Source organism: Pipra filicauda, unplaced genomic scaffold (assembly GCF_003945595.2).
Source record: "Pipra filicauda isolate LSUMZ 115617 unplaced genomic scaffold, ASM394559v2 scaffold347_size1265977_pilon, whole genome shotgun sequence".
Classification (NCBI taxonomy): Eukaryota; Metazoa; Chordata; class Aves; order Passeriformes; family Pipridae; genus Pipra; species Pipra filicauda.
The window spans coordinates 393590-418075 of record NW_024104473.1 but is presented as its reverse complement, the minus strand read 5'-3'; the positions used below and the strand labels follow the sequence as shown (position 1 = coordinate 418075).

General features: G+C 42.0%; 1 protein-coding gene across 3 annotated transcripts in view; it reads right to left on the bottom strand.

Moving 5' to 3' along the window:
• The window catches only part of TPR (translocated promoter region, nuclear basket protein), a 34310-nt gene extending 9873 nt beyond the window's left edge, over window positions 1-24437 (bottom strand). For all 3 annotated transcript variants that reach the window (XM_027749398.2, XM_027749399.2, XM_027749400.2), the window contains exons 1-37: window positions 24272-24437; window positions 21574-21678; window positions 21073-21146; window positions 20052-20148; window positions 19616-19719; window positions 18818-18982; window positions 18476-18568; window positions 18266-18346; window positions 17154-17241; window positions 16500-16640; window positions 15729-15820; window positions 14785-14982; window positions 14192-14299; window positions 13454-13680; window positions 12576-12739; window positions 12354-12493; window positions 12120-12268; window positions 11672-11834; window positions 11244-11378; window positions 10375-10515; window positions 10065-10233; window positions 9427-9593; window positions 9079-9231; window positions 8424-8540; window positions 7462-7665; window positions 7198-7382; window positions 6662-6809; window positions 6237-6374; window positions 5507-5638; window positions 5129-5259; window positions 4559-4769; window positions 4259-4405; window positions 3678-3876; window positions 2815-3020; window positions 2224-2285; window positions 1248-1456; window positions 725-997 (exon numbers count right to left, since the gene is read on the bottom strand). In XM_027749398.2, coding sequence (XP_027605199.1) covers window positions 725-997; window positions 1248-1456; window positions 2224-2285; window positions 2815-3020; window positions 3678-3876; window positions 4259-4405; window positions 4559-4769; window positions 5129-5259; window positions 5507-5638; window positions 6237-6374; window positions 6662-6809; window positions 7198-7382; window positions 7462-7665; window positions 8424-8540; window positions 9079-9231; window positions 9427-9593; window positions 10065-10233; window positions 10375-10515; window positions 11244-11378; window positions 11672-11834; window positions 12120-12268; window positions 12354-12493; window positions 12576-12739; window positions 13454-13680; window positions 14192-14299; window positions 14785-14982; window positions 15729-15820; window positions 16500-16640; window positions 17154-17241; window positions 18266-18346; window positions 18476-18568; window positions 18818-18982; window positions 19616-19719; window positions 20052-20148; window positions 21073-21146; window positions 21574-21678; window positions 24272-24422 — 5467 coding nt within the window. In that variant the 5' untranslated portion in view covers window positions 24423-24437. The remainder of the gene's footprint in view (window positions 1-724; window positions 998-1247; window positions 1457-2223; window positions 2286-2814; window positions 3021-3677; window positions 3877-4258; window positions 4406-4558; window positions 4770-5128; window positions 5260-5506; window positions 5639-6236; window positions 6375-6661; window positions 6810-7197; window positions 7383-7461; window positions 7666-8423; window positions 8541-9078; window positions 9232-9426; window positions 9594-10064; window positions 10234-10374; window positions 10516-11243; window positions 11379-11671; window positions 11835-12119; window positions 12269-12353; window positions 12494-12575; window positions 12740-13453; window positions 13681-14191; window positions 14300-14784; window positions 14983-15728; window positions 15821-16499; window positions 16641-17153; window positions 17242-18265; window positions 18347-18475; window positions 18569-18817; window positions 18983-19615; window positions 19720-20051; window positions 20149-21072; window positions 21147-21573; window positions 21679-24271) is intronic.
• Between the last annotated feature and the right edge of the window lie 49 nt (window positions 24438-24486).

The following is a 24486-nucleotide window of genomic DNA, read 5'->3' as shown; positions in this document are numbered from 1 at the left end:
GTACAAACCAGAAGATTAAATTTTGTATTTTCCTCTGGAATATCATCTTTATTTCTGCACTGGATGATAACAAGCAGAATCAGAATCACATTGTGCTGTTTCCTAGCCATGAAAACATCAGCCCCTTTAATTACAAGTCTTACACTCTTGGGCCTACATTCATGTCCTAACTGACCCCAAATGTAAACTTCAGGGTACAGCTCAAATATTTCTTCTTACATCTTTGCTTTGGACAAACAGACCTAAAAGTTTAACTGATAATCTGGAAAACAAAAAAACTGAGTCTGCAAAAGGGTATTTTTGGGGAATAAATGTTCTATTTACATTACATAGGACAAACAGACGTGCAACAATGTATTACAATGAGTAGCTTTAGAGTCCTTCTCTATATTTTACATTCAAGCTTAAGTAGCTTACTTGTGGCTCCTAAAATGAACCTTGCTCCCACAGCACCATGGAAACAGAGGCAAGGTTTAATGTATTAAACCCCAAAGCTGCCCCAAATAAACAAACACACACATAAGGTTTATTCTCTACTCTGAGGAATGCAGTGCCAACAGCATTTCAAGAAAGGAGCCTCAACTCAGAAGTTCTTAAAATGGGTATTTAACTAAGGGAGGGGAGAAAAAACCCAAACCAAAGTGAGGCCTGGTTTGCCAAGGGTTCAACTGGAGTTACTTTAAAGGAACTATTCCAAAAGGCAGGCCCACAAAACCCCACCAACCTGTGCCAAACACCGCCGTGGAGGTGGAGGGCCTCTCGATCTGGGAGCTCTGCACGACCTCCACGATGGCAGGGGAGGGCTCCTGGGCAGCAGGCTCGATCTGGGGGTGGCTCTGCTGAGTGGGCTGCACAAAGGCAGTGGCCTGTGTCTGCTGCTGGACAGTCAGCAGGGGCTGGGATAGGGAGGTCTGTACGTTGGGGCTGGTGGAGCGCACGGACCCGCTGGTGCTGCCAAAGACAGGAACGTGCTCCACGGGCCCTTCTGACTGCATGGCTGGAAGGCAAAGAGCAGCACACTCAGAATGCTCTAGATTAGCAGAGTCAACGTTCTGTAGATGAATTAACATTGCTTATACACTGAGGAATCACGAACTCTGTGGCAACAGAAGTGGTCATGAAACACTCAAATTGCTGCGGGACAACGACATTACGTGAGGTGCTTCCAAACTAAGAACCACCAGATTTCAAGGCAAAGGCAGCATTTATGAGCACTGCAGATCCTTACACTATATCAAAAAGCTCACCTTCCTGAGTCTCCACCTGTGTTGTAGGCATAACTGTGGCTGTAGGGGTAGTGGTGGGGTTGGTGACTGTAGCAGGAGTGACCATTGGACGGATACTGGCTCTTGGAGTAGACTTATTCCCAGCTATTGCAGCAGCAGTCACTTTGCTGGGAGTTGACACGACAGGAGTTGGCTTAATGTTTGCTGTTGGGGGATCTGAAGTGCTGGCACTGAAAAACAGGAGATTGCTTTCACCATGGTGCTCTAGAAAGCAGGTTTTAAATACACCAAGTGTAAATATATTCTCATAGCCAGAGGCTTAAAATTTGAAAGCCTGATAACAGCCAAAGGAATTGTCTTCCAAACTTTTTTATCTTACAGTGAGTAATACATCTTACATCAAAAGTGATTCACTCAGTATAGAGCAACATCACCTTTTGGTTGAGACAAGGATCAGCCAAACTTTAGGAGGCATTTTTGAAAGCCTTGCTACCTAAAGGATGCTGTCATAAAAACGGAGAGGGACTTTGTTATCCAAACTTATATAATGACAGCAATATTTCCCATTTCAAAGCTTAGGTATTTGACCACTTTATCTGTTATTAAGAGTTGCCATCTGTTCAGTCCATTTCTCAGGTTTGACATTCTTGCACAAGGAAAATCCTCCCTAAACCCAAAAAGGTTAAAGGTAACAATCAAAGTTAGATAACTTCAGGAACGTCTGAAAAGATTTAAAAAAATCTTCTATGTTTCCCAGAAACCATGTTCCTGGTGGTTTATATGACAGTCTAACATTTAAAAGCTTTACTGATTAGATGTAGCTGAGAAACAGGAAGAACATATGTCAATCAGCATCTTCAGCTGCTTAAGAAAAATTATGAGAAGCCATGAAATTTATGAAAATTATGGTTTACTAAAAAGAGCAACTACATAAAAGACAGAACTAAGAAATATCAACAATGGAAACTCTGCAAAACCCCCAAACCCTTGAACTCACATTCCTCTTTCACCTGAAGCCGGAGTGGACTTGAGTGAGATTTGCCTCTGCTGTTCTGGGACCTGTCAGGTAAGAAACACAAGTGTCCTGTCAATACATGAACCAGAGTGAGCAAGCTGGAAAACACCTGAGCAGCAGATCTCTTTGGAAACAAGTCTGTTAGAGAAATGCCTGCTAGCCTTTACCTGGTCAGACCCCACGACTATTGCAAACCATTCTTCAAAACCAAGTTCTCCAAACCACACTACACCAGCCATACCAAGTCTTTAAACTGACTCAGTAATTTCTCAGTTATTTTCTGAGGCTTTGAGATAATGGCAGCCAGAACCCACTATATTCAATGTACGAGTAAAATGCAAAAATAGAGAGCAGATTGCAAATAGCTCCTTGGCCAACTCAGTTAATGACAGAACCACCTGCTTGTTAGCACTGGGAACTGTGATTGTGGCAAGAAATAAGTTTTAAATTAAGTTCTGAACCCTCGCTAAAACCAACCTGTGTATTTCCAAAACCATGGAACAGTGGAACCTGAATAGAGCCCAGTTTGTTGACCAAGCCTAGCTGGACAGTGGTGCCCTCAGGATCTGGTACCTTGTTTGTGGACTCCGGGGGCTCATCGCGCTGCTCGTGGTGCCGCTCCTGCTGCTCCCGCAGCTCCCTCTCCAGGCGGCAGATCCGCCCCTCGTACTGGGATTTCAGGGCACTCATCCGCACCTCCAGCTCCGTCTTCTGCTCCTCCAACGAGCTGCTCTTCTGCTTCCACTCCTCATTTTCCTTTGTCAGCTGTTCTTTTGTACCTGGGTGAGCAGGAAAGGACTCGGTGTTGTCACTGTAACCCACGTCTGCCTGTGGAATACCTGGTGTTTTCCTACGTCACTGAAGGATTTTGAAACCTTAATGTTAAGCTATCAAAGGAACTCTCAGAGGCAGTTATAACTTCCACGTGCCATTTTTCTATTTAATGACAAGATATAAAAACGTGTAATAAAGATATATTTAATAATAAAGAAGTACAAGCTGGTGTACTTTTGTGTTGTGCACAAAAGAACAAGGTGTTTTCAGCAAGCTCTTACACCATCATTCCTCTCAATGACAACTAAAAATAGAGGAGGCAATGTGGTTTGGACCTGTACATTTAGGGAAGGGGGGAATTATCTGAGTTGTTAGTAGGGTCAATCTGCTCTAATCAACAGAGGGTTGAAAAATGGGGGTTATCATGTTGGTTGGCCAAAAGTAAGCAAAACTTTTTTTACCTCCAGTGTACAGTTAGTTATATACTTTTATCATCCCCTGAAAAAATTTCAGTTTTAGGACAATTCCTGTAACATCTAATCTAGAAAACATCTTTCAGTAAAATATGAAGTAGGCCATGTTTTCCCAAACATCCTGTCTAAAGGTTTTTCCACAGGAATAATCAAAAATCCCTAGAGACAGAAAAAAAAAAATTACAATACCAGCTAACTGTGCAATTTTCTGCTTGGCTGCAAGCAAGGTCTTCCTAGTTTTCTCTTCCTTCTCAGTGATTTGTTGCCTGAGCTGTTCTTCCTGTGTAGTCTTCTCTTGCAGATCTTGATGAAAACGGGCCAGTTCTGATTGTAGCTGCATTATCTGCTCCTGAAGATTTCTAACTTCAGTCTCCTTTTCTGCTATAGTCTAGAGAGAGAGAGAGATTGCAGCTGTTGGCCACAATCAGCTTTTCAGCAAATACAAAACCCAATAAGCTCCAAGGATCCAGTATTAGCTGGCCACTGGATTAAGGCTAAAAGGCTTCTAACGAATAATCGGGTGTCCAGTCCTCTGAATGTAACAGCTTATTATTCCCAGAAATAATGCGAGACATGCTAGACATAGGATTTAAACCAGGTTTAAGGTCTGTCTTTCCCAACAAGGCAGAGGCACAACAGGCCACTTCACATATTTCTGTGCACACACAGAAAAACACCCTCACCTTCTTCGCTGTTACACATTTTCGACTGATTGGAGTACAGCACTCTGAAATCACTCACTGTTCTTACCTTGCCCACTCTGTTCTTACCTTTTGTAAACTTTCAACCTGAGTCTCCAAATTCTTTGTCTTCACTTCAGCTTGACTGAGAGTGTCTTTCAGCTCTTGTACCTCCTGGGCAGAAACCTGGTCTTCTTGTTGTTCCACCAAAGACTGAGTTGACGCTTCGGCGACCATCTGAAAGGTATCAAGGTACCAGGCTAAAGAGACCATCTGATCAGGATGATACTGCTCTCACAAGATGCTTTTGTGTGCTAAGGGATCAGTTTAAACGTCCTGGGCAAACGCCAGGAACTCCAAGGAAGAAGGCTAAAGTTCAGTTCTCCCTACCTTATCGTGCTGTGCCTTCAGCTCCTCGTACTGAGTCTTGTACCTGCGACCAATTTTCTTGACCTGTGTTATAGTTTTCACTTTTTCTTGTATGTCAGCCACTTTAGCATCTAGTTCTTTCTGCAAAGTATCCTTTTCTGTTCTTATTTTAGTTACTTCCTCCTTCAGGCTCTGAACGAGATTCTGGCTTGTAGTCAAGGATGCATTTGTTCTAAATAACACGAAGCCAGAGGAAGATGCGAATGAGATGCTTGAAATCATATACACATTTCAATATTGCTGATTTATGCCATATCACAGGCATTATCTGTAGTGACTTCTGATTTCTAGGATTCTGCAGTACAGAATAGAAATAATTCTACAATACATTCGTTTAGAATAAATTCAGCTAAATGACAGCTTCCAAAACAACTCTCACTTTGTTTTACCTGCTTATTATCGAGCTACGGTAAGAACACAAAAGGATTCATACTTACATGGAGACAGTTAAGAAATCACGCTTCCAGATACAGCTCTAATTAAAATACTTTGCTTTGCGCAAAATCTTTTATTAATTGATTAATACCACACCTGGCTACTTCTGCTTTAAGCCTGCCTGTTTCTTCACTCATTTGCTGGACACGCTTGGCATTTGCCTCCTTCTCCGAGAGCAGCTTTCGATACTCTTCGAGATCCGTGTCCTTCTGCTGACTCAACAAATGCTGGAAGGGTGAGAAAAGAGTCTCCTTTTTCATAAAATGATTATACAGTTATAGCCAGAATATCTCCTTGAATTAAGCTGCTGCTTTTGCATTTTGATATGGAACAGCCAATTTTGAAGCTACAGAAACAATGCTTTATAATTCAAATGCGTTTCTTAGTTTGTTGTTTAGAACTTTTTTTTTCAGTTGGTTGATTGTTGGGGTTTTTTTTCCCCCATAACGTTGTTGAAAAAATGCAATCTCCCACCTGAGTCCGGGCTTTCCAGCGTTTAACATCCTCTTCCAACAGCTTTTTCTCTGCCTGCAGCATTCCACTCTTCTCACTCAGCTCAGCATTGGACTCTTGCAGAGGTAGGATGTCTGCCTCAAGCTTGCGGACCTGGAAAAGCACAACAGGGGATTAAACTCTGGGTCATGTGAGACTGAAGGAATCCCTCAAGCAGAAGTCATGATATAGCTTCCTTCCTAACTTTCTGCCTTCCGGTGGGGTGAGGACAAGAGCAGGGGATGATCCCACGGAGCAAAAAAATACTGGTGTGACTTCACAATCGTGGATTCTCACTCCTTGTACTTTGGTACAGGAAACAGATTAATAATCTCATGTTAGAAGCCAAGCAACACTGCACAGGATTTCATTAAAATAAGCAGCACCTCCCTTTTAAACTCTTAATAAAGCTGGGATTTGCTTTTTATGTATTCTTATACCAATTTTCATTTAACTGCTGATAATATCCTTGTTCCTGGATACCTCTAGCCAAAGATAAATGCTGATTTTGTTTCATGGAAGTGGAACTGAACTTCTTTGTTCAGTTCAGACCAATGTCTTTTAAAATTCTAAATGGGAAGTTCACTCATTAGCGTATGACTTAAAGGAATAATCATAAGCTAAATAATGTATTTACTGTAATTAGCAGTGGTATATCCAGACACTACCTCGTCCACTGAATATCTGAGTTTACCTGAAGCTCAGTACTAACCTTTGCTTGAATTTGTTGTAGCTCTTGTTCCAGCCTCTCCTTCTCTTCTCTCAGCATTTTGTTGGTTTCTATCAGTATGTTCATGGTCTCAGTTTTCTTCATTAATTCCTCATGCTGTGCAATGGTTTTTGCTGTTACCTTTGGAAAGATTGAATTCAGTCATTTGTTTTGCTTGCACATGCACATAACACTCCACATGGGCGTTCAAAACAAGCAAATACAGCTTAAGAAATGGGAGATGAATTTTTTTTTATTTTCTTTATTATTATAAGCACGAGTTGCTCCATTTGGCTAAAAGCAACCCCAGCTTAAAAAACGCTCGAATTCTTTCAAAAACTCATTTTTGGGCATAGGCAGCAAAAACAAAGAGTAGAACACAGAGCACAGCCCTCTGCACTCACTGCAATCATAACATCCAACCATACCTGCACTTTCTCTCTCTCAGCATTGAGACTGTCCTGCAGTTCCTGCAGCTCCCTCTCCAGGTGCTCCACTCTCTGCCGGTAACGCAAACTCTCCACCTGGGCCACCTCAAACCTCGTCTCTGCAATCTCCTTCTCCCGCCGGATGAACCTGCAGGGAGGAAATGAACACCAGGTCAGGCCAGGGGAAAGGCAGGACAAGGAATCTTATGCCTGTTTAGTACAGAAATTGGGTCAGGAAGATCAAAAATTCTTCAACATCTACATAAACTCCATAAAAACCGCAATGAGAAAAAAGATCCCCTTTATCTAACTTGTCTGCCAATCACACGTGCAGGTTCCTGTCATAACTGACTCATTTTTCCTAGGAGCAGAAAGAAATCTCCTGTGCTAGTTACTCATGTAGCAAAACACCTCCCACCTAGTAAAAAAGTGCTTTAATTTTAGACACTGTCCTTCAAATATAAAGCAACGCAGAGCTATTTAATTTCACAACTGATTTATAACCCCTGAGAGAAGGAACCCAGAGCTGAAGTTACCTAAGAATTTCCAAGATTTGTTCCTGGGATTTGCCTTCCTCATTGAGAGAAACATTGGCTGCAGTCGGGATGGCTTCTTTCATGGAAGTCACCATCTTGTTGCTCATACTCTCCAGCTGTTCATGTAACAACCGGTTCTGTTTCTCCAAATCCTCACAGCGGGATGCGAGTTTGGAAGCTTCATCCTACAACAAAATCGTTCAGTGACTGATTTCTGCAGCTGAATTTCTGTTCGCTGAACAAAAGCCAGTGAAACCATCGTACCTTGATCATTCTCTCTCTCTCTTCCCAGGAGGCTTTGGATTCCAACAGCTCAGACTCAGCTTTCCGAGCAGCCTCCTCCAGCTGCTGCCTCACTGCTGTGTTCTTTGCAACCTGGTCTTTAATGGCCTGTAAAGCTTCGACATCGGCAGCGTGGAGCATTAACTCCCGTTCATATTTATTCTGAGCTTCAGAAGCCATCATTGCCTGCAGAAAACCACCAAAAATAAACTCTGTTATCTTCAGTGTTGTGTGTTAGATATGTACAAAGAGACAAAATCAGAGGCCACTAATGAAAAAGAAAACCACTGGCCAAAACCTCTGCTATTCTCAAACACAAAAATCATGGCCACGCCCATTTACTATGTTTTGGGTTGGATTAAACAGTCCAGATTTTTCTACATCCTTGACATTGATCAGTATTGCCGGAATTTTCACCTCCAGAAAAGTAGATTCCCTTTAAAAAAGTAGCTGGTAACAAAACAATCCTATCAGCTGCTGCTAAATATCACATTGCCCCACAGTTTTAAAAGATGACAATTACATTTTGGGTTAGATATTTTCCCCATTGTCCTGTTGTGAGAATTCAGGGATCTTTTTTGCTTCCCCCCTCAGGAAACTGAGGTAGTAATTAATTAAAACCAATTAATTACGTTGCCCAACCGATTTTTTTACATAATGAAACAGGCTTGAGAAACAGAAATCTATTGCACCATCTGTTGCTATCTTAAATGACACAAACTGTGCTTGCAACACAGAGTCAGTTCAGTTGATATTACAATACTGATCAAGTAGAAGAACAAAGCATTAAATAAGCAGTTGCTTATTTAATAGAGAATGTGCTCTTGCAGAACTTTTCCCGCTTCCACCAGCCTCTGAGCAGCAGTTCAGTTTTGAGTTCAGCTAAAAGACTAACACGAGGTTTACTGTCCCTGGCTCAAATTAGGCAAATACTACCAACGTACTTGTTCCTGGCAGTCACGACGGGCCTGCTGTTCATTATTCAGAGCTGTGCTGGCTCTCTGAAGAGCTTCCTGAACCTCTGACTGCACAGCTGACAGACTCTTCTTCAGCTCCGACAGCTGCAGGGACAGGGGAACAACAAAAACAAAGTGAGAACAAAGCCAACACTAAGTGACAAAGTATTTTACAGAGTACTGAACGCAGTCATTAATAATGTAGAACTGAAGGGTAATTAGCTACTTATAGTAGTATTAAAAAAGCAGAGAAATACTTTCAATATTTGGACTTATTAATATAAATAGCTCTTTCCTGGTAAAAATATATTCGTGTTTTTTCAGAGCTGGGCCTGTAGTAATTCTACTTACAGTCATCTTGTTTGTTTCTGAAACCTCTCTCAAAGGCTTTTACTCATGTTTTTCTGCAAACTGTGCTCAAAGTTCAGGAAGACAGCTTTGAACACACAATCACCCCAACGAAGTACCAGGGTTAAGGTACTACTCCTGTTTGGAACCCTCTCCCAAATTCAGTCAGCCCCATGTGCACTATGAAACATTTAGTTCTGGGCACTACTATACTGTGAAAACCAAGAAGTCTTGTAAAAGCACATTGCTGTGGACTCTGCAAGGGGATTTAGGGAAGAGGGTGCTCAGTGCATACCTGTTGTTCCATATTCTCCACAGCTTTACGTTTTTCCTCTTGCACTTCTTGTTTTTCCTTTTCTGACTCCATCAACTTCTTCTCCAGCTGTGCCTGATACTCTGAGGACTCCTTCAGACGAGCTTCAACTGTTGTACGAACTTCCTCTGTCACCTGCATTAAAATCCATCATGAGATCAATTTTCCCCCCATTGAATACATTATTCTGATATAAAACCAGTATTTTATTAACAACTTAAAGCCAGAATAGGTATTCTGAGCATCTCATTTAGACCAACAACACTGAAAATATGGAGAATCACAAAGAGCAATGAATAATGGCACTAATAAACAATGGTAACTACTTACTTGTTTTTCCTTATTAAGGGATTCCTCCAGACTAAGAACCATGGCCCTGTACTGCTCCACATTACTAGAACTAGTCTTGAGTCTCTCTTTCAGGTCATTGACTTGTTCCTCAGCTTGTCTCAGTCGACTTACAAGATCATCCACATCTTCATTTGGACTCTGCTGACCTGCAACATTAGAGCACATTCATTAATGGAAGTTTAATTCAGGTTTTTTTAACCACTGTTCTGTCAAAAACTGAAGTATTTTTAGGATAATAATATGGAAAAAACAATCACCTTCACAAAGCTTCCCTAAATACAACTGTCACACCTAACCAAAATAAGAGCTTACAATAAACACTGTTGACTATTTAAAAATACCTAACCTAACAGACTTAAGTTCCTTCAAATAAAAATAAAAGGCATCCTTTAATAAGTTTTGCTTTCTTCTTCCCCTTTGTCAAAGACTGCTTGGACAGGAGTTTCACATTAACAAATCATCCTGTAATCATTTGTCTGAATATGTGATGAACCAAGAGGTTTACTATTTAGTGTACCGCCCTCCTAATTCCAAATTACTATGGATTATGAATTTTACTATTCTGCAGGCAGCAGTATTTCCCATAAAGAGAAATTAAATACAGAAGAACATCTTACCTTTCCCTGGAGGCCTCTGTGATGACTGAGATGTCAGCTGAGCCTCGGTGTTGTTAAGCTGCTGCTTCAACATGGCAGCTTCTTTCTGGGCATTCTTCAGGAGCTCCTTTGTGTTAACGTGACGGTTTGTCTCAGTCTCCAGCTGCCTCTTAAGATCCAGGATCTGAACCTGCAAACACAAGGTTCCTCAACTTGTAATTATTCCCAAATGACACAAAGACCAAACGTGTTTACAAAGGAACACGCTGTGAGCTGGCAGAAGCCATGAACTTTATCTTCCCCAAAACAAGTGTAGCACATTTCCACTCACCTCTTGATTTTTGGTGAGGGAATGTCTTTGTTCCACCTCACTCTCCAGTTTCTTCTTCAGCTGAGATATCTCACGCTCCAGCTTTTCTATCTGATTATTGAGTCTTTGCTTTGTTTCTGTCTCAGACCTCTCCAGTATTCCCTGATAAAAGAGCATGATGCACTATGCTTAAAATCACTTTAATGATTTTCTTCTGAATTACTGCAGCACTTCACACAAAGTTGTCACAACACTTCTCCTATCCCCAAAATAAATAATAGGCAGATTCAGAATATTATGAAAAGTAGCACTTACAATGTCTGACTTAGTTTTGAAAAATTTTTTAATAATACTGATATAATAAATATTATTGTAAGGAAATCTATTATTCATGCAGTCTAATTCCATGGATTAAAACTCCCCCAAAAGATCCACTACAGAAATAGGATTCAGTCACACGATAATATGTGCAACCCTAAATACACAATAAGTGTCAATATACCTTATAATAAATTATATAAAAGTAAAAAAGTAAATATAATGTAATAGGAAAATAAACTACCAAGGCAGGCACTGGTAAATTTTGCTAATAATTAACAGATTTTTTTCCTTTCACTTTGTTCCACGTGTTTTGTTTCTGTTTTATTAAGACAACCCTTCTCATCAACTCAAAATTCTCAGGACTTTGCCCAGGTAAATAAAAGAGTAGGATAGGAATCACAACCTTGTTGAAACAAGTTGCTCAAGCATTTTATGTTCAGTGTCGATTTGTAACCATACAAAAATCCAGTTTGAGACCCAATCCCATGACTGTTTTATTTGATTTTGATGGGTATTCACCGAAAACTCTGACAGACAGACTCAATTTGGACAGACTCAACACCACATACCTGAATTGTTCTCAAATTAGTGAGCAGCAAGTTCTGTCCTCTCTGTTCCACCAACAGAGAATCCCGTTGCTGAGTCAAACGCACATCTGACATCTTCAAGATATCTTTCTCCTTTTTCAAGTTTTCTGCTCGTACCTTTAGGACAACAAGTAATAAGAACTTTGTTATCAATCCCAAATCTACCCATTAATTTATTTTTATGATCAGTTAATATTATGTTAATAAAAGGTTTTCATATTATAGATGGCATATTAAAATTCATGTGAATTTAACTAAGAAGAGTAAGAATGCAACTGCTGGATATTCTGTTTTCTCTGTGAACTGAAACACCTTATTCTTACGTCTTCACTTAGCAATTTCAAGATAATCATAAGAAAAACTCTAGTACTCGCTTGAAATATCCAGCAGTGCCACAAACAATTACTAACCTCTGCCACTGCCAGTTTTTCATTAGCTCCCCTCAGGTCTTGAGTCATGGTGTTAATTATCTGCTCTTGCTTCTGAGTGGTGGCTGTGAGTTTCTGGGTTCTCTCGTGCAGAGAGGTGATCTCCCGGCGATATCCTTCCACGTTGTCCTGCAGCATTTCATACCTTCACAGGGAACAACAAAGCAAAGCACGTGTTTGCCACATCCAACCATTTAACTGCAGGAGGTGCACGCACACAGCTGTTTCATGGTTTTATGCAGCAGTTTTCAGAAGTGCCTCACTCTGCTGGAGGTTATACTCTTGCTCCCACCTTCACTATTAACTTCGTGTTCTTACACAGAATAGACAATATTGGTGTTTAACTGGCAATTCTTCCTTAGCAAACAACCAAGCAGCCAACAAGTGCCAGAGAACCAGACCTAAGGCTAGGTTAAAACAGCTGATTTACCGTTTGGAGGCAAACTCCAGCTGTGTGGATATCTTGGCATTTTGGGACCTCAGGTCTGTGACCTGCTCCTGAAGCTTTTCGTTTTGTTCATTCAGTAGCTTGTCGTTCTCTGCCTTTTCTTTTTTATAGTTCTCAAAAACTTCCTGCAACTACGACAAAGAACAGATATAAAAGTGTTACCAAGAGTAAAAAGAAACAGTGACAGCTTTTTCTAGTGCCTGCTGAAAAATGTACCTGCTTCAGTGCAGCCTTAGCCTCCACAGTCTCCACGGACTCACTCATGGACACGGGGGCAGGAGTTGACATGGCCGGAGGTAAACTGGGCCGCTTTGGAGTGGAGGTGAGACAGAGCTCCTCTGGTAACATACCTGAAGCTAAAGAAACACAGAGGGGATTTTAAAGGCAACAATTCCTGCCGAAGCAGAAGATCACACAGCCCCACTGCAATGGGGTTACCTTGCAGAGGGATGATGGCTCCCGTGGTCTGGGTGAGCAGGATGCGGAACATGTCCCGCTGCCGGATGATGGACTCCACGAGCTGCAGCTGGTGCTGCCGTGATTCCCGCAGCTGGTGGAGCTCACCCAGGGCTTCGTCCAGCTGGCTCTGGAGCTCAGAAATCCTGGAACAACAGTGGCTTTCAGTAACACACACAGCAAGGTGTTCACAGATATCAAGGTGTTCTGGGGTCCTCCTTTCAGGAAAGACATTGAGGGGCTGGAGCGTGTGCAGGGAAGGAAAGGGAGCTGGGAAGGGGTTGGAGCAGCAGGAGCAGCTGAGGGAGCTGGGGGGGGCTCAGCCTGGAGAAAAGGAGGCTCAGTAAGATCCTTCTGGCTCTGCAACTCCCTGACAGGAGGGGGGAGCCAGGGGGGGGTCGGGCTCTGCTCCCAGGGAACAAGGGACAGGAGGAGAGGGAACGGCCTCCAGCTGTGCCAGGGGAGGCTCAGGTTGGACAGGAGGAGGAATTTCCTGCTGGAAAGGGTGGTCAGGCCTTGGCAGGGGCTGCCCAGGGAGGTTTGGAGTGCCCAGCCCTGGAGGTGTCCCAGGAAGGCCTGGTTGTGGCACTCAGTGCTCTGGGCTGGGGGACAAGGTGGGCATCGGGCACAGGGGGGATTCCATGAGGTCTTTTCCAACCTCAACGATCCTGTGATTCTCTGACACAGTCCTGTAAACTTCTAGGAAGACAGGCCTTTGGGCTGCCATTTGTAGATGGTAACAAAAGTAGCCCTCTTCCATGAAAAGCAGAATACAGGCAATTCTGTTCCTGGGAATAACTTCACAGAAGTCAGCAGCATGAGCAGAGAAACAATTTACTAGAAGGAAAGGGGTGACTTACTTAGATGATGCTGTTTCCTGCTCCTCTTTTTCTCTAGCCTCTCCCAGCTCCCTAAGAGCCACCAAGAGACGCTGATTCTGCTGCTGAAGTTCTTGGATATTTCTGTAGGAGACCAGATGCTGAGTGATCACTTCAGAAGAGCTGCTGATGTCAGCAGAGCTCACTGCTTCCTCACGGATCACGTGATTGCCTCTGGCTTCTTCCAGTTCCATCAGCAGCACACAAATCTGAAAGAGAATGTTCTAGAGTGAAGTTTGCACACAGACTCAAAAGTTTGCTCTGAAAAACAACATGTGAAAAATAAAGTACTTGGAAATTCAGGGTTTTTTTCTACAATATACAATTACAATCAATAAATCCTTGTAAGATAGTTATATTCTAGAAAAATGAGTCTGACAAAAGGCAACAAGATCAGAAGTGGATAATCTGTGTTGAGTTCTGCAAACAGATAACAGGACATTTCAATCAAAAGGGTATGTGAGTTTCCCATGTCAGATATTTAACAGTATTATCCTACAGCAGCATCACTTCTACCCAGCTAATCTTACTGAAGTTGTGAAAGCAGAAATAGCAGTACCATGATGTTCTAAGGAGAAGCTTTTAATATCACAAAGGCACTTAGGACAACCAAAGTCTACACATGGCTGAACACAACTTCCAAACAAACATCAAAAATACAGCACCATATTAATAAATCAATCACAAATAGCACATTTAACCATAACAACATTGGTTCACCTGCTGGGAAAGATCTTTTACTCGAACTTCCAGTCTCTGGGTTTCTCTCTCAAAGAAAGAGGCGTGTTTGTTGGCTTGATCTGCCTTATCCTGCAAGCAATGGATCTCCTGCAAGCAAACAGGAAGGAATACATCACCACTCAACTCACATTCCTCTAAAGACAGATAACATCATGTGCACACATGCCTTGTGAACCAAACTGCTCTTTAAAGTTACACTCCCAAGGTTAAACTCCAGGTGTTTTGGAATCAAAAGCCACACTCTTTCATGCTGTACTGCTATATGGATGAAAATTAACAGGAAGGGAGCACTGAACTCCAATTTTATGTCAATGGACAGACAAATACTAAACCGCTCGCTCAGAAAACAAGAGATTGTAAATCTTCACTATAAAAAAACTACGAATTATGTTGATTTTGTAAAATTCTTTGTACAGTCCCATAAACCGCAAGCCACAAAGTTCCACAGGTCTTTTCCCACAACAGAAGTTGACTGAGAGACCCATTTTATACATTTCCAACAGCAATTAGACTTAAAGAACAAAAAATTAGTTTTCCCCATCATTTTACATGTTCTTTTATTTTCCACTGACCTTCATAGCTTGTTCAAGCTTTGCAGACAGACTTGCAACAGCTTTTTGGGATCGCTCGAATTCCTCACGCTGACGTTTCAGGATTGGGGCTTTGGCTTCCACTTCCTGCACTATTTCATCCAAATATTTATTGATTCTCTTGTTCTCCAGCTTTTCCATATGCAACTGATCCTGAGATTCCACATAGGCATTGTAGAGCTGCAACAGAAGGTTTCTTGGTTTGTTTTCGGTAGATGTTCTCTTAAAAAGAACCACTGGTCATTATACAATTTATACCTTAAGGCAGTATAATTTTACATAATTCTACACCAGTTAATTCAGAGAAACAAGTTGGACTTTCAAAACAATATGTTTTTAGGGCTCATACCACGGCAAAACAGGTACAGTTATTAATTTAAAAACAGCCAGCTTTACAGTGCAAATGTCTGCAATAAAAGAATTCGATGTAAAAGGCACAAATCTTAAACAAATTTAAGACAACAGAAAGATCAAAACTAGTAACACAAAAGAAAGTAATTTAATAGCTGGACAGAACATCAGTAGCAAATAATGAACACACAAATTACATAAATAGAAACATAAAACCCCCTAGAATTCGTATGAGCTATGGTTATATCAATTTTTTTTGCAAGTATAAGCCAAAAGCACAGCAGTACAGATTATACAATTATGGAAATAAGCAAAAGAAGTCTGCATATATAAAATAAGTTTATTTTAGCAAAATCCACTTATTTCTGAATTTGATCTACTAAACAAAAACTGTAAGGTATATTGAAAAAACTCCCAGTAACTTAGCAAGCAAAGTCTGCCTCAAATAAGACTTCACTGACTTCAGGGATTACACCAAATCCAAACCAGCGAACCAAGGCTGCACCTTTATTTTATTAGTGTCTCTCTGATGGCATTTCAAGGGCCTTGCTAATGAAGAATTTCTCTTCACTCACCTCAGTTAACTTCATTCCAGGCTTGACCACTTTGGCTACAGCTGCAGCAGTGGGAGACATGGCTGCCAGCTCCTCCTCGGACAGGATGGCTCCTGGAGACACAATCCCATTAAAAAGCTGCAATAATTCCCTCCATAAGTATTCTTTACTAATCTAAACCATGTCTCGTACACCTTTCTAACTCCTGTATTCTAAATTACTATTTTAAGCCCTTAAAGTTTCTGGTTTAAGAGCTTTCTGTAATCTCTATTATACACATTTACGTGCAAGTGACTGGTATTACCTACAATATTCCAAGGCATACATTATCAGTGTCTCTGTTTAGTTTAATTGGAAATGCTGAAAAGCTTTTACTATTAGGACTCTTCAAATTGAGATCATTTCAGAACATCAGTAATTGAAATACCTGGATCAAAGTTTAACCTCAGCTTTCTTATCACACTGCCAGAGCTTTAGAGCAGCAGAACACTGGTTCATTTTCATTAAATTAACATAAGGATACAGCAAATATACTTCATTCTTCTGCTCCTTACTGCTCTGCTCTTTTTCCTTTAGAAATTACTGATAAGAGGCAAACAACAACAAAGACATAACCAGAACAGCGAGCACTGAGTAAGATTTAACGTTAAAGCTTTGTTTTCTATTATTTGGGTTTTTTCAAAAAGAGGAAAATATGAATAGTTTATCATTTCCATCCTTCAGCACAGTATTCTCATGCAAGAGAACAGGAAGGCTGAGATTTTCTGTATTTCAGTCCCAGCAGGATCCCACCTTTGCGTTTCGTAGCAGACAGTAAATCGTTGGCATTCTCCAGCTCCTTCTCCAGCTTACTGATCTTCTCTCTCAGTTCCTTTTCCATCACAGCTTTGGACTCTTCCACCTCAGCCAAATGCTCCTGGGCTGCTTTATTAGCTACAATTAAATCAGACAGGTAGGTTGTGTGTTGTGATTGGTTTCATTTATTTATTTTTAAAAATACCAAAATTCACCTATGTGCCTTAAATTTTACTTTAACTGTATATGATCTGCAGAAGTTCATGTGATTAAAAAAACAGTAGCATGAGAGAAGCAAGAATCACTGCCTGTCACCTTTGCTTAGAAAAGGGTAAAATGTTTGAACTGTCCTTTTATTAGAGAAAGGGAATCTAAAATAAGAAACTAAAGCGAAGACATATCTTGCAAAATTAGATCCTCTCATCAAAATGCAAAGTAAAATTCCAAGTATATTTGAAAGTAGTTCCCCAAACACGAGTAAATTCGACTCATCAGCTAAAATTTTTACTACAAAGTGACTGCTGTTTTCATCATCCCAGAAGCCCAGTGCAGTCCCTTCCCTGAACACACAAACCCCATTTTTCAATGCATCAAGGTACCAAAAAGGAGCACAACTGCTCTCCTCCCTTTGCCATCTTGTTCCCAGCTTACCTTCCCCTGCTTCCTTCAGGAGCTTGTGCAGCTCTTCCACTGCTCCTGTCAGCTCATTGCTCTTGGCCTCAGAGTCGTCAGCAGCACTCTAAAAAAAGCATTTTAGCCCACCTTTAGTACGCAGAAATAGCAACTGGATCTTTATAAGGAAGCTTAAACTGACCAAAAATTAGGAACACACAGTTTTTTGAGTAAAATGCTAACAGATTCAACTAAACTGGATAATCCTTTCCACTTGGATTAAGTCTCACTTTGATGCAAACTGCACATCTGAGAGTAAGAAGTGTCAAACATGGATTTGAGATGACAATTCCCAATACAATGTCTGGCCTTCAGCTTCTGGCTTTGTTCCTTCTCTTCACCAAAGAAATGTGAGAGAAGTTTTGAGAACTCAATTTTGATCAGTCTGAAAAATTTGGTATTTTGAGGTAATTTTATATAAATAATTTATGTTTCTTTGCTTCCAGTTAGAGATCTCACAAGTGCAAGCACAAACCACAATGTTTATGTGGGTATTTAAGCAAGAAAACTCAAGCAACAGAGCTCAGCAAGCTGTGAACATAGTTTGTGTAAGACAAAGAGCAAGCGGGTGTCTGCTTTAGCTGACTTTGTCCTAGTCAATACACTACAGGGTGTTTTTCACTCTTTGAGCCAACAAAACAAATATAAGTTATTTGTTTAGATAGTGTGTCATTATTTGGCAGAATCCGGGACATTCAGCTGTGTCTTAATCAGGTCACTGTGTTATCTGAAATCAGCTTCTACTAACCAAACATCACTTGCACAGTCACACTTCACACACAGACTTTTATACCCTAATTTATCCCAAGACATAACCACATTCTTACAGGAAGCCTCAAAACATTGAACATAAAATTAATATTTCACTCCCAGTTTTGCTTAATCTACAAGATAATCCAAACAATGTAAGATTTCAAATGCTGACTAAGACAGCAGCAAAGAAAACAACATTTTGGATGCTTTGCAGTGTTCTGCATGGAAGTCAGTCCTTCCCACATCCACCCTTTGTGGGGAAGAAACCCCCCACTGGCCTGATTACACTTAACACTGATATTCAGCCCCAGATATACACTTAGAATCAATAAACTCACCTTATACAAGTTGGATAATTTCATGTGGGCATTCAGCTCGTTGTGGAATCTCTCCTCCATACTTGCCTGCTGCTCTTTTGCCTGGTAAATTAAAGCAGAGACAGGGCAGGGGAGCATTCCACTACTTCTGTTTCACACATTTTATTTTTCCATTTGTAGAAGCAACAATAATGCTGTTCCACATATTCACATATATTCCCGTTGTCTCACCTCCTTCAGTTTATTCAAAAGTTCTTCCACGTGCTTCTGAAGGTTTTCATTTGACTGTTTCAAGCTGTTCACCTGTTCCTCCAGTCTGGAAACCTATTCAAAGAAGAAATGAGAACACCATACAGATATTTTTCTTTCTAGTCTAGTTTATTTTGGAAAATACCCATCTCATTGCTTTTTACTTTAAAAAAACCCCCAGAACTCGCAGGAAGAGCATAAATGGTAACTCTAATACAGTTATTAAAGTACTTGGCTTTGTTTAATACAGTTAGTCAGGTGGTATAATTGACAAAATGACAATCAGGTGGTACAAACGACAAAAGCACTCAGTAGTTACATTACCTCCTCTTTTTTGTTCTCCAGACTGCATTTGAGCTCCAAGATTTCATTGCCTTTCTCCCTGGCAGTATGCAGAAGTTCATCTGTTTTGGCTTTCAACTCAGTATTCAGCCACGTGTTTTGATTCTGCAGCAGCTCTTTTTCTTGCTCCAACCTTTTCTCACGGTACTAAGAAGGCAAATTGCACAGTGAAATTGTGCTGGTTCCCCAGAAAACAAATTAAACTACTCTGATGGGAGGAGGAGTAGCAAAAATGTACTGTACTTTGGTAAATAACACCAAATGACAGGCAGTGGTCTTTATTACATTGGTAATAAGTTACCGAGAAATTCTTGCCACTTGAGTTAGTTTCCTCAGTTTATGTTAGCTGGATTAACTAGATTAATACCTAGTTAAAGGAAATTTATTTAGTGTATTGAAGTTTTCCTCCTTTTTTCTCCTTTCCCCCCTCTCTTTATGGAGTTTATTCTGCCCAAAGAGAAAGGGTGCAGGTTCACAACCAATTATTTTTCCCTTCTCTACCTGCCCTCCTGGACCTGGAGGGTCCCTCCTACCCAGTGGGTAGGAGAGGCCACCACTACCACCACTGAGGCTTGGACATGCTTGCCCAACTTGATACCCCTTGCCTTCTGTGAATACACACCTCACTTCCACTCACAGCCACCAACTTCATAATAAAGCAATCTGCTATAAATAACAGGAGCTCCCTTGCCCTACTTTCAGAGGGAATCATGCCCAGATGATTACATCACACCCAAACAACTCAGAACACACACACTGTGCATACCGAATCCTGCTCACCTTCATGGAAACATCTGATGTTTGAAGCTCATCCAACTTCAACTGAAGTTTGGCCTTTTCTGTGTTTGCTTCTGCAAGCTTTTCATTTAAGCGTTTTACATCCTCTGGAGGAAGGAAATCAGTGTTAAAAACACCTTGATTGTGTAACAGCTTTGATTACTCACATAACTAAATTGTAAAGAATGAGAACAGGCAAGACGTAATGGATGTAATTGTATGTTGGGCAGTAAGATACCGTGTAAGGTATGGGTTTAAATCTACAAAAACAAGCACCAAACTGCTGGTTTTCTGCAATTAGTGTGTTATTTCCTGCCTTCTTTCCTTTCCTCTAAATACTGATTCCTGCTAATCCATTACTTGGTGCTGCCTGGCTACTCCACTTAATTCAATTGCTCAAGCACGTCTTTTTATTCAGTATTTTATGACTTGGCTGTACCATTTAAATGTTCAACCTCCTGGGATCGCCTTTCGCTTGTTCGAACCAAGTCTCTCTTCTCAGCTTCCAGTTCTTCCTTCTCTCTACTTAACTGGCTCTGAAAAAAATGGAAAAAAAATCAATAAAGAAACGTGACCAGCTCTCTGCAACAGTTTATAGTCACCACTCACACTCAGGATCACACAGCAGCAAGCTAAACCTCAGTAAGTCACTCTAGCCAACTGAAAACTCAGATAAGAGGCTTGCAGAGTGGGGAGCTGAATCAGTCTAACAATAGGAACTGTTCAAAACTGCATTTAATTTTAGTATTCTTTGAAAGACAGATTTGATACTCAAGACTTCGTTGAAACAGTTTTAGTTGGTTCAATAAAAGAGGTAACAGAGTAAGCAAGAAATGAATCTGTGTAAAAAAAAATCAAAATAAAAATCAAATCAAAGTCAAAGATCTTGGATTGTTTATAGGCAACAGCAGTGCCTGTGCCTTCAAGATGCCACTACAAAGCACCTCAGTCAGGCCTAGGTAAGCCCCCCTGGGGAAACAATCAGATCAGTCCTGTTATTGTGGAAAAATCAATCTAATAATCTTGGGTTTGCTTCCTGCTCCAAAATTACTGTTCTGCTGGATCAGCCAGCTCAATGACCCATCCTGCAACCCCAGACTTCTGAGCATAACACTGAGTATAAAAGGAAAACTGTGCCTGAGAGTGGGAAAGAATGGGGAAAAACAGAATTCTTGTTTATACCTTTGTCTGAATTTTTGGGGTTTGGCTAAAGTCACTTCCCAACAGGTTTCAGCCAGAATGGAACAATCCACCCCAACTGAAACAAAAGGAGCTGCTCACCTGTCACTCAGTTTGCTAAAACACCAGCTTTTACTGATGTAAGCCCACATGGTTTTCCTGTACACATGTAAATAGGGACATACTGGTCCAGCCCAGTTGGGAACTGGTTGCACTCTGTGCTGCACAGAGAATCCAGGTGAATCCCAGGATTTGAGGTTATGGCCACGTTCCCCCAGTACCTGAACGGCCGCGTTCCGGTCCTGGGCAGCCTCGAGCTCCTTGTTCTTCTCACTGAGTGACTTCAGCTGCTCATCTGTTGGGTGAGAACAAACAGTAGGGAGGGATCTCCATTGGAATATGACAACGTTCACTCTTCAAATGGAACCGAGTCAAAAATTCCCTTAAAAATCTTTAATAAAAAAAAAAACCCAAACAATTCCAGACTTCCCTCTGAATGGACAGGGTGGTGTTGTGGCAGACTAAGGCAATCTTTAGAGCAAAGCACTTATTATGCACATTAATTCATTACCACAAAAATCACAAAGCAAGGTGGGTTTTTTCCATTAGGACAAAAAATTTCATTAGAAGGGCCGACTTGACCACAAAACCAAAACACCTCTTTACGAGCAGAAACACAAGTGCAGCTGATGATGGATTTTCAACTCCTAAAGAATTCCAGCAGAAACTGGGCTAAAGGATGGATATTCTGCCCGTTCTTCAGGAATGCACAGTTCACTTACGAAGCTTTTTGAGCTCCTCCCGCAGAGTTTGACATTCCTGGGTCTCATTCACAAGCCTCTCCTGACTCTGAGCCAGTCGCTTTTCCACTTCAAAGTACTGTTGTTCTGCAGGATAACAAAGTCAGCTCAGTTGCATTTCATAAACATTTCCTTTTCTTTCTCACCTTTACCAAGAATCCTTATTAACAGACATTTCTACCAAAGAAAGGCATTTATAAAGAAAATATATAAAAATACTAAGACTGTAGTGGAATTCGAAGAAAAAAAAGCATTTTTAAAAGCAAAAAGCTGCACTTCCACATTGAATTAACATTGTTTAAAACATTTTGCTAGCATGAAAAGTTTCCAGAAATTGTGATATGTTTCAACCTGGTCTAGTGGGAGGTTTCAGCCATGGCAGGGGGTTGAAACAAGATGAGCTTTAAGGTCCCTTCGAACCCAAACTGTTCTGTGATTCTATGAAATTATCCATCAAATAACAGCCTAATGAATCTGAGTAGTTCTTTAACATTTCTGATGTAGCCACAGATGTTGTAGCAGCACAATTATGCAATGTGCTTTCATCAACTTACAACTTCTTTTACCTCTGAAGTATTTATCTGCATGTACAACAAACCCCATATAATCACAGATATCAAGGGGTTTGACTGAGAAAAGTTGTAATGAACACTTCCTAAAGTGAATTCCTGTGCTCTATTCCCTGTGTACTGAAAAGAATGATTAGGCTTGAATTTCTTTTATCTGAAACAGTAACTGTGTCATGGAGCTTCACTGTAAAATACTCAGTAGAAGCAGAACTCCTGGGGAGAACGGGCTCCTAAGGAAGTCCTGAGAGATGTTTCTCTATCTCCTGCTTTCTCTCACACCTCTCAGCTTCAAATAATTTTGCCCCTCCTGCCACACATGAGAAGAATGGACTTGGAAGAGCACCCTGCTAAAATTGGTGGGTTCCCTTAATTCACACTGCACTTGAATAATTCATTTAGCAAGACTTCTATCGTGAAAGAGGCTGAAAGAAAGGTGGAAGTAAAGTTTCACATCAGAAGCATGTCACATTCCCAATAAATGAACTCATTCCCAACATTACACTCTTCTCTCCTGTTCTCTCCTGGTACTATTGTTCTGTGACCAAGTAACCTCCAAATCAACTGTCCTAGTTAGGACAACTGAGACCAGTTCATCAGGGTATGGGTGTAACCCAAAACTGGGTATTCTATAGCCTTCCATGCCATTTCCCAGAAACTGTTATCAATGAACCATTTACACCATCTGCCCATAGAGCCTGACTCCTCAGGCTACAAACTAGGTGTTAAGAGGCCTGTGAGATAGGAGGATGCTCCTGTCCTCACACCCTTTGTGGAACTCCCCGCCCTGAGGGAAGTGCTGGGCATTCCTGCCTGAACTGCAGGATATATAATCTTGGAGTCTTGGAACATTTTTGGAACCACTCTGTGGGATCCAGAGAAAGACTGCAGCTCATCGCTCTCAAACAGACTTAGACCACCACCCTCAACTGGACTGCAATCACCACTTTTGACCAGACTGCAACAGCTCTTCCCCCGGCATCTCACTGCAATCACCACTTTTGACCAGACTGCAACAGCTCTCCCACCAGCAGGTTCTTCCCCTCTCCCTTTACTTTGGACTCAAGCGGGGCCCAAGGAACACCACTTTGTTCATGCCCCAGGGTACTGGGTCATACATTTGGGTTTTGTGGGTTAAGACCAACTGTTTGTTTGTATGATTGTACTTACTGTATTATTTTAGTAAATTGTTATTCTGACTTATAATCTCTCCTTTGAGTTGAGTTCATTTCCCCTGCTGGTTGACTCTTAAACCAGCACATCAACATAAAAACATTGATTCTCTCGGGACCATTTCACAGAATGGCCTTCAACATGTTATGTAGCACAAAGGTATAAACCTGAGGCTGTTTGGCAGGTGGGAAAACAAAACTCTATTTCTCCTCCACGACAAGGATCAGAGCAGGCTGAAGCAGAGAATCATCCGGACTGGAAGAGACCTGAAAGGTCAGAGTCCAACCATCCCCCAGCACTGCCAAGGCCACCTGTAACCTGTGTCCCCAAGTGCCACAGCCACACGTTTTTTGGACACCTCCAGGGACGGGGACTCCACCACTGCCCTGGGCAGCTGTGCCAGGGCTGGACAACTCTTTCAGTGAAGAAATTTTCCCAATATCCAGCCGGAGCCTCTCCTGGCACAGCTGGAGGCCGTTCCCTCTCCTCCTGTCCCTTGTTCCCTGGCAGCAGAGCCCGACCCCCCCCGGCTCCCCCCTCCTGTCAGGGGGTTGCAGAGCCAGAAGGTCCCCCCTGAGCCTCCTTTTCTCCAGGCTGAGCCCCCCTAGCTCCCTCAGCCACTCCTGCTGCTCCAGCCCCTTCCCAGCTCCCTTTCCTTCCCTGCACACGCTCCAGTCCCTCAATGTTCTTTAAACCCGCTCCAAATAGTTTTAACCCTGAACATTCTTGGTAAGAGAAAAAAAAAAAAAAAAAAGAAAGAGACTCCAGGAGCCAACGAGAGAGACCAAACACGACCAGGTCCCACTGCAGTGTCCTTCCCAGCCCCTTCTCAGCCTCAAAGCCCTCAGGGTACCCCCTGGAAGCCTCTGGAAGGCCCCCCCGCCGCGCTCCCTCCCCTCAGCCAGGCCCGCGGGCCCGCCGCGCCCCCCGCCCGCACTCACCGCTGTCCACCTTGAAGCGCTCGTGGCGGGCGCGCAGCCCCTCGATCTCGCCCTGCTGGTCGCCCAGGAAGCGCTCCAGCTTGCCCTGCACGGTGCGGGGCAGCTTGGCGAGCTCGGCGCGCTCCAGGAGCTGCTGCAGCACGGCCGCCATGGCCGCGGCCCCGCCTCACTGCGCCCGCCCTCCAGCGCTTCCGCTTCCGCCGCCGCCGCCGGCG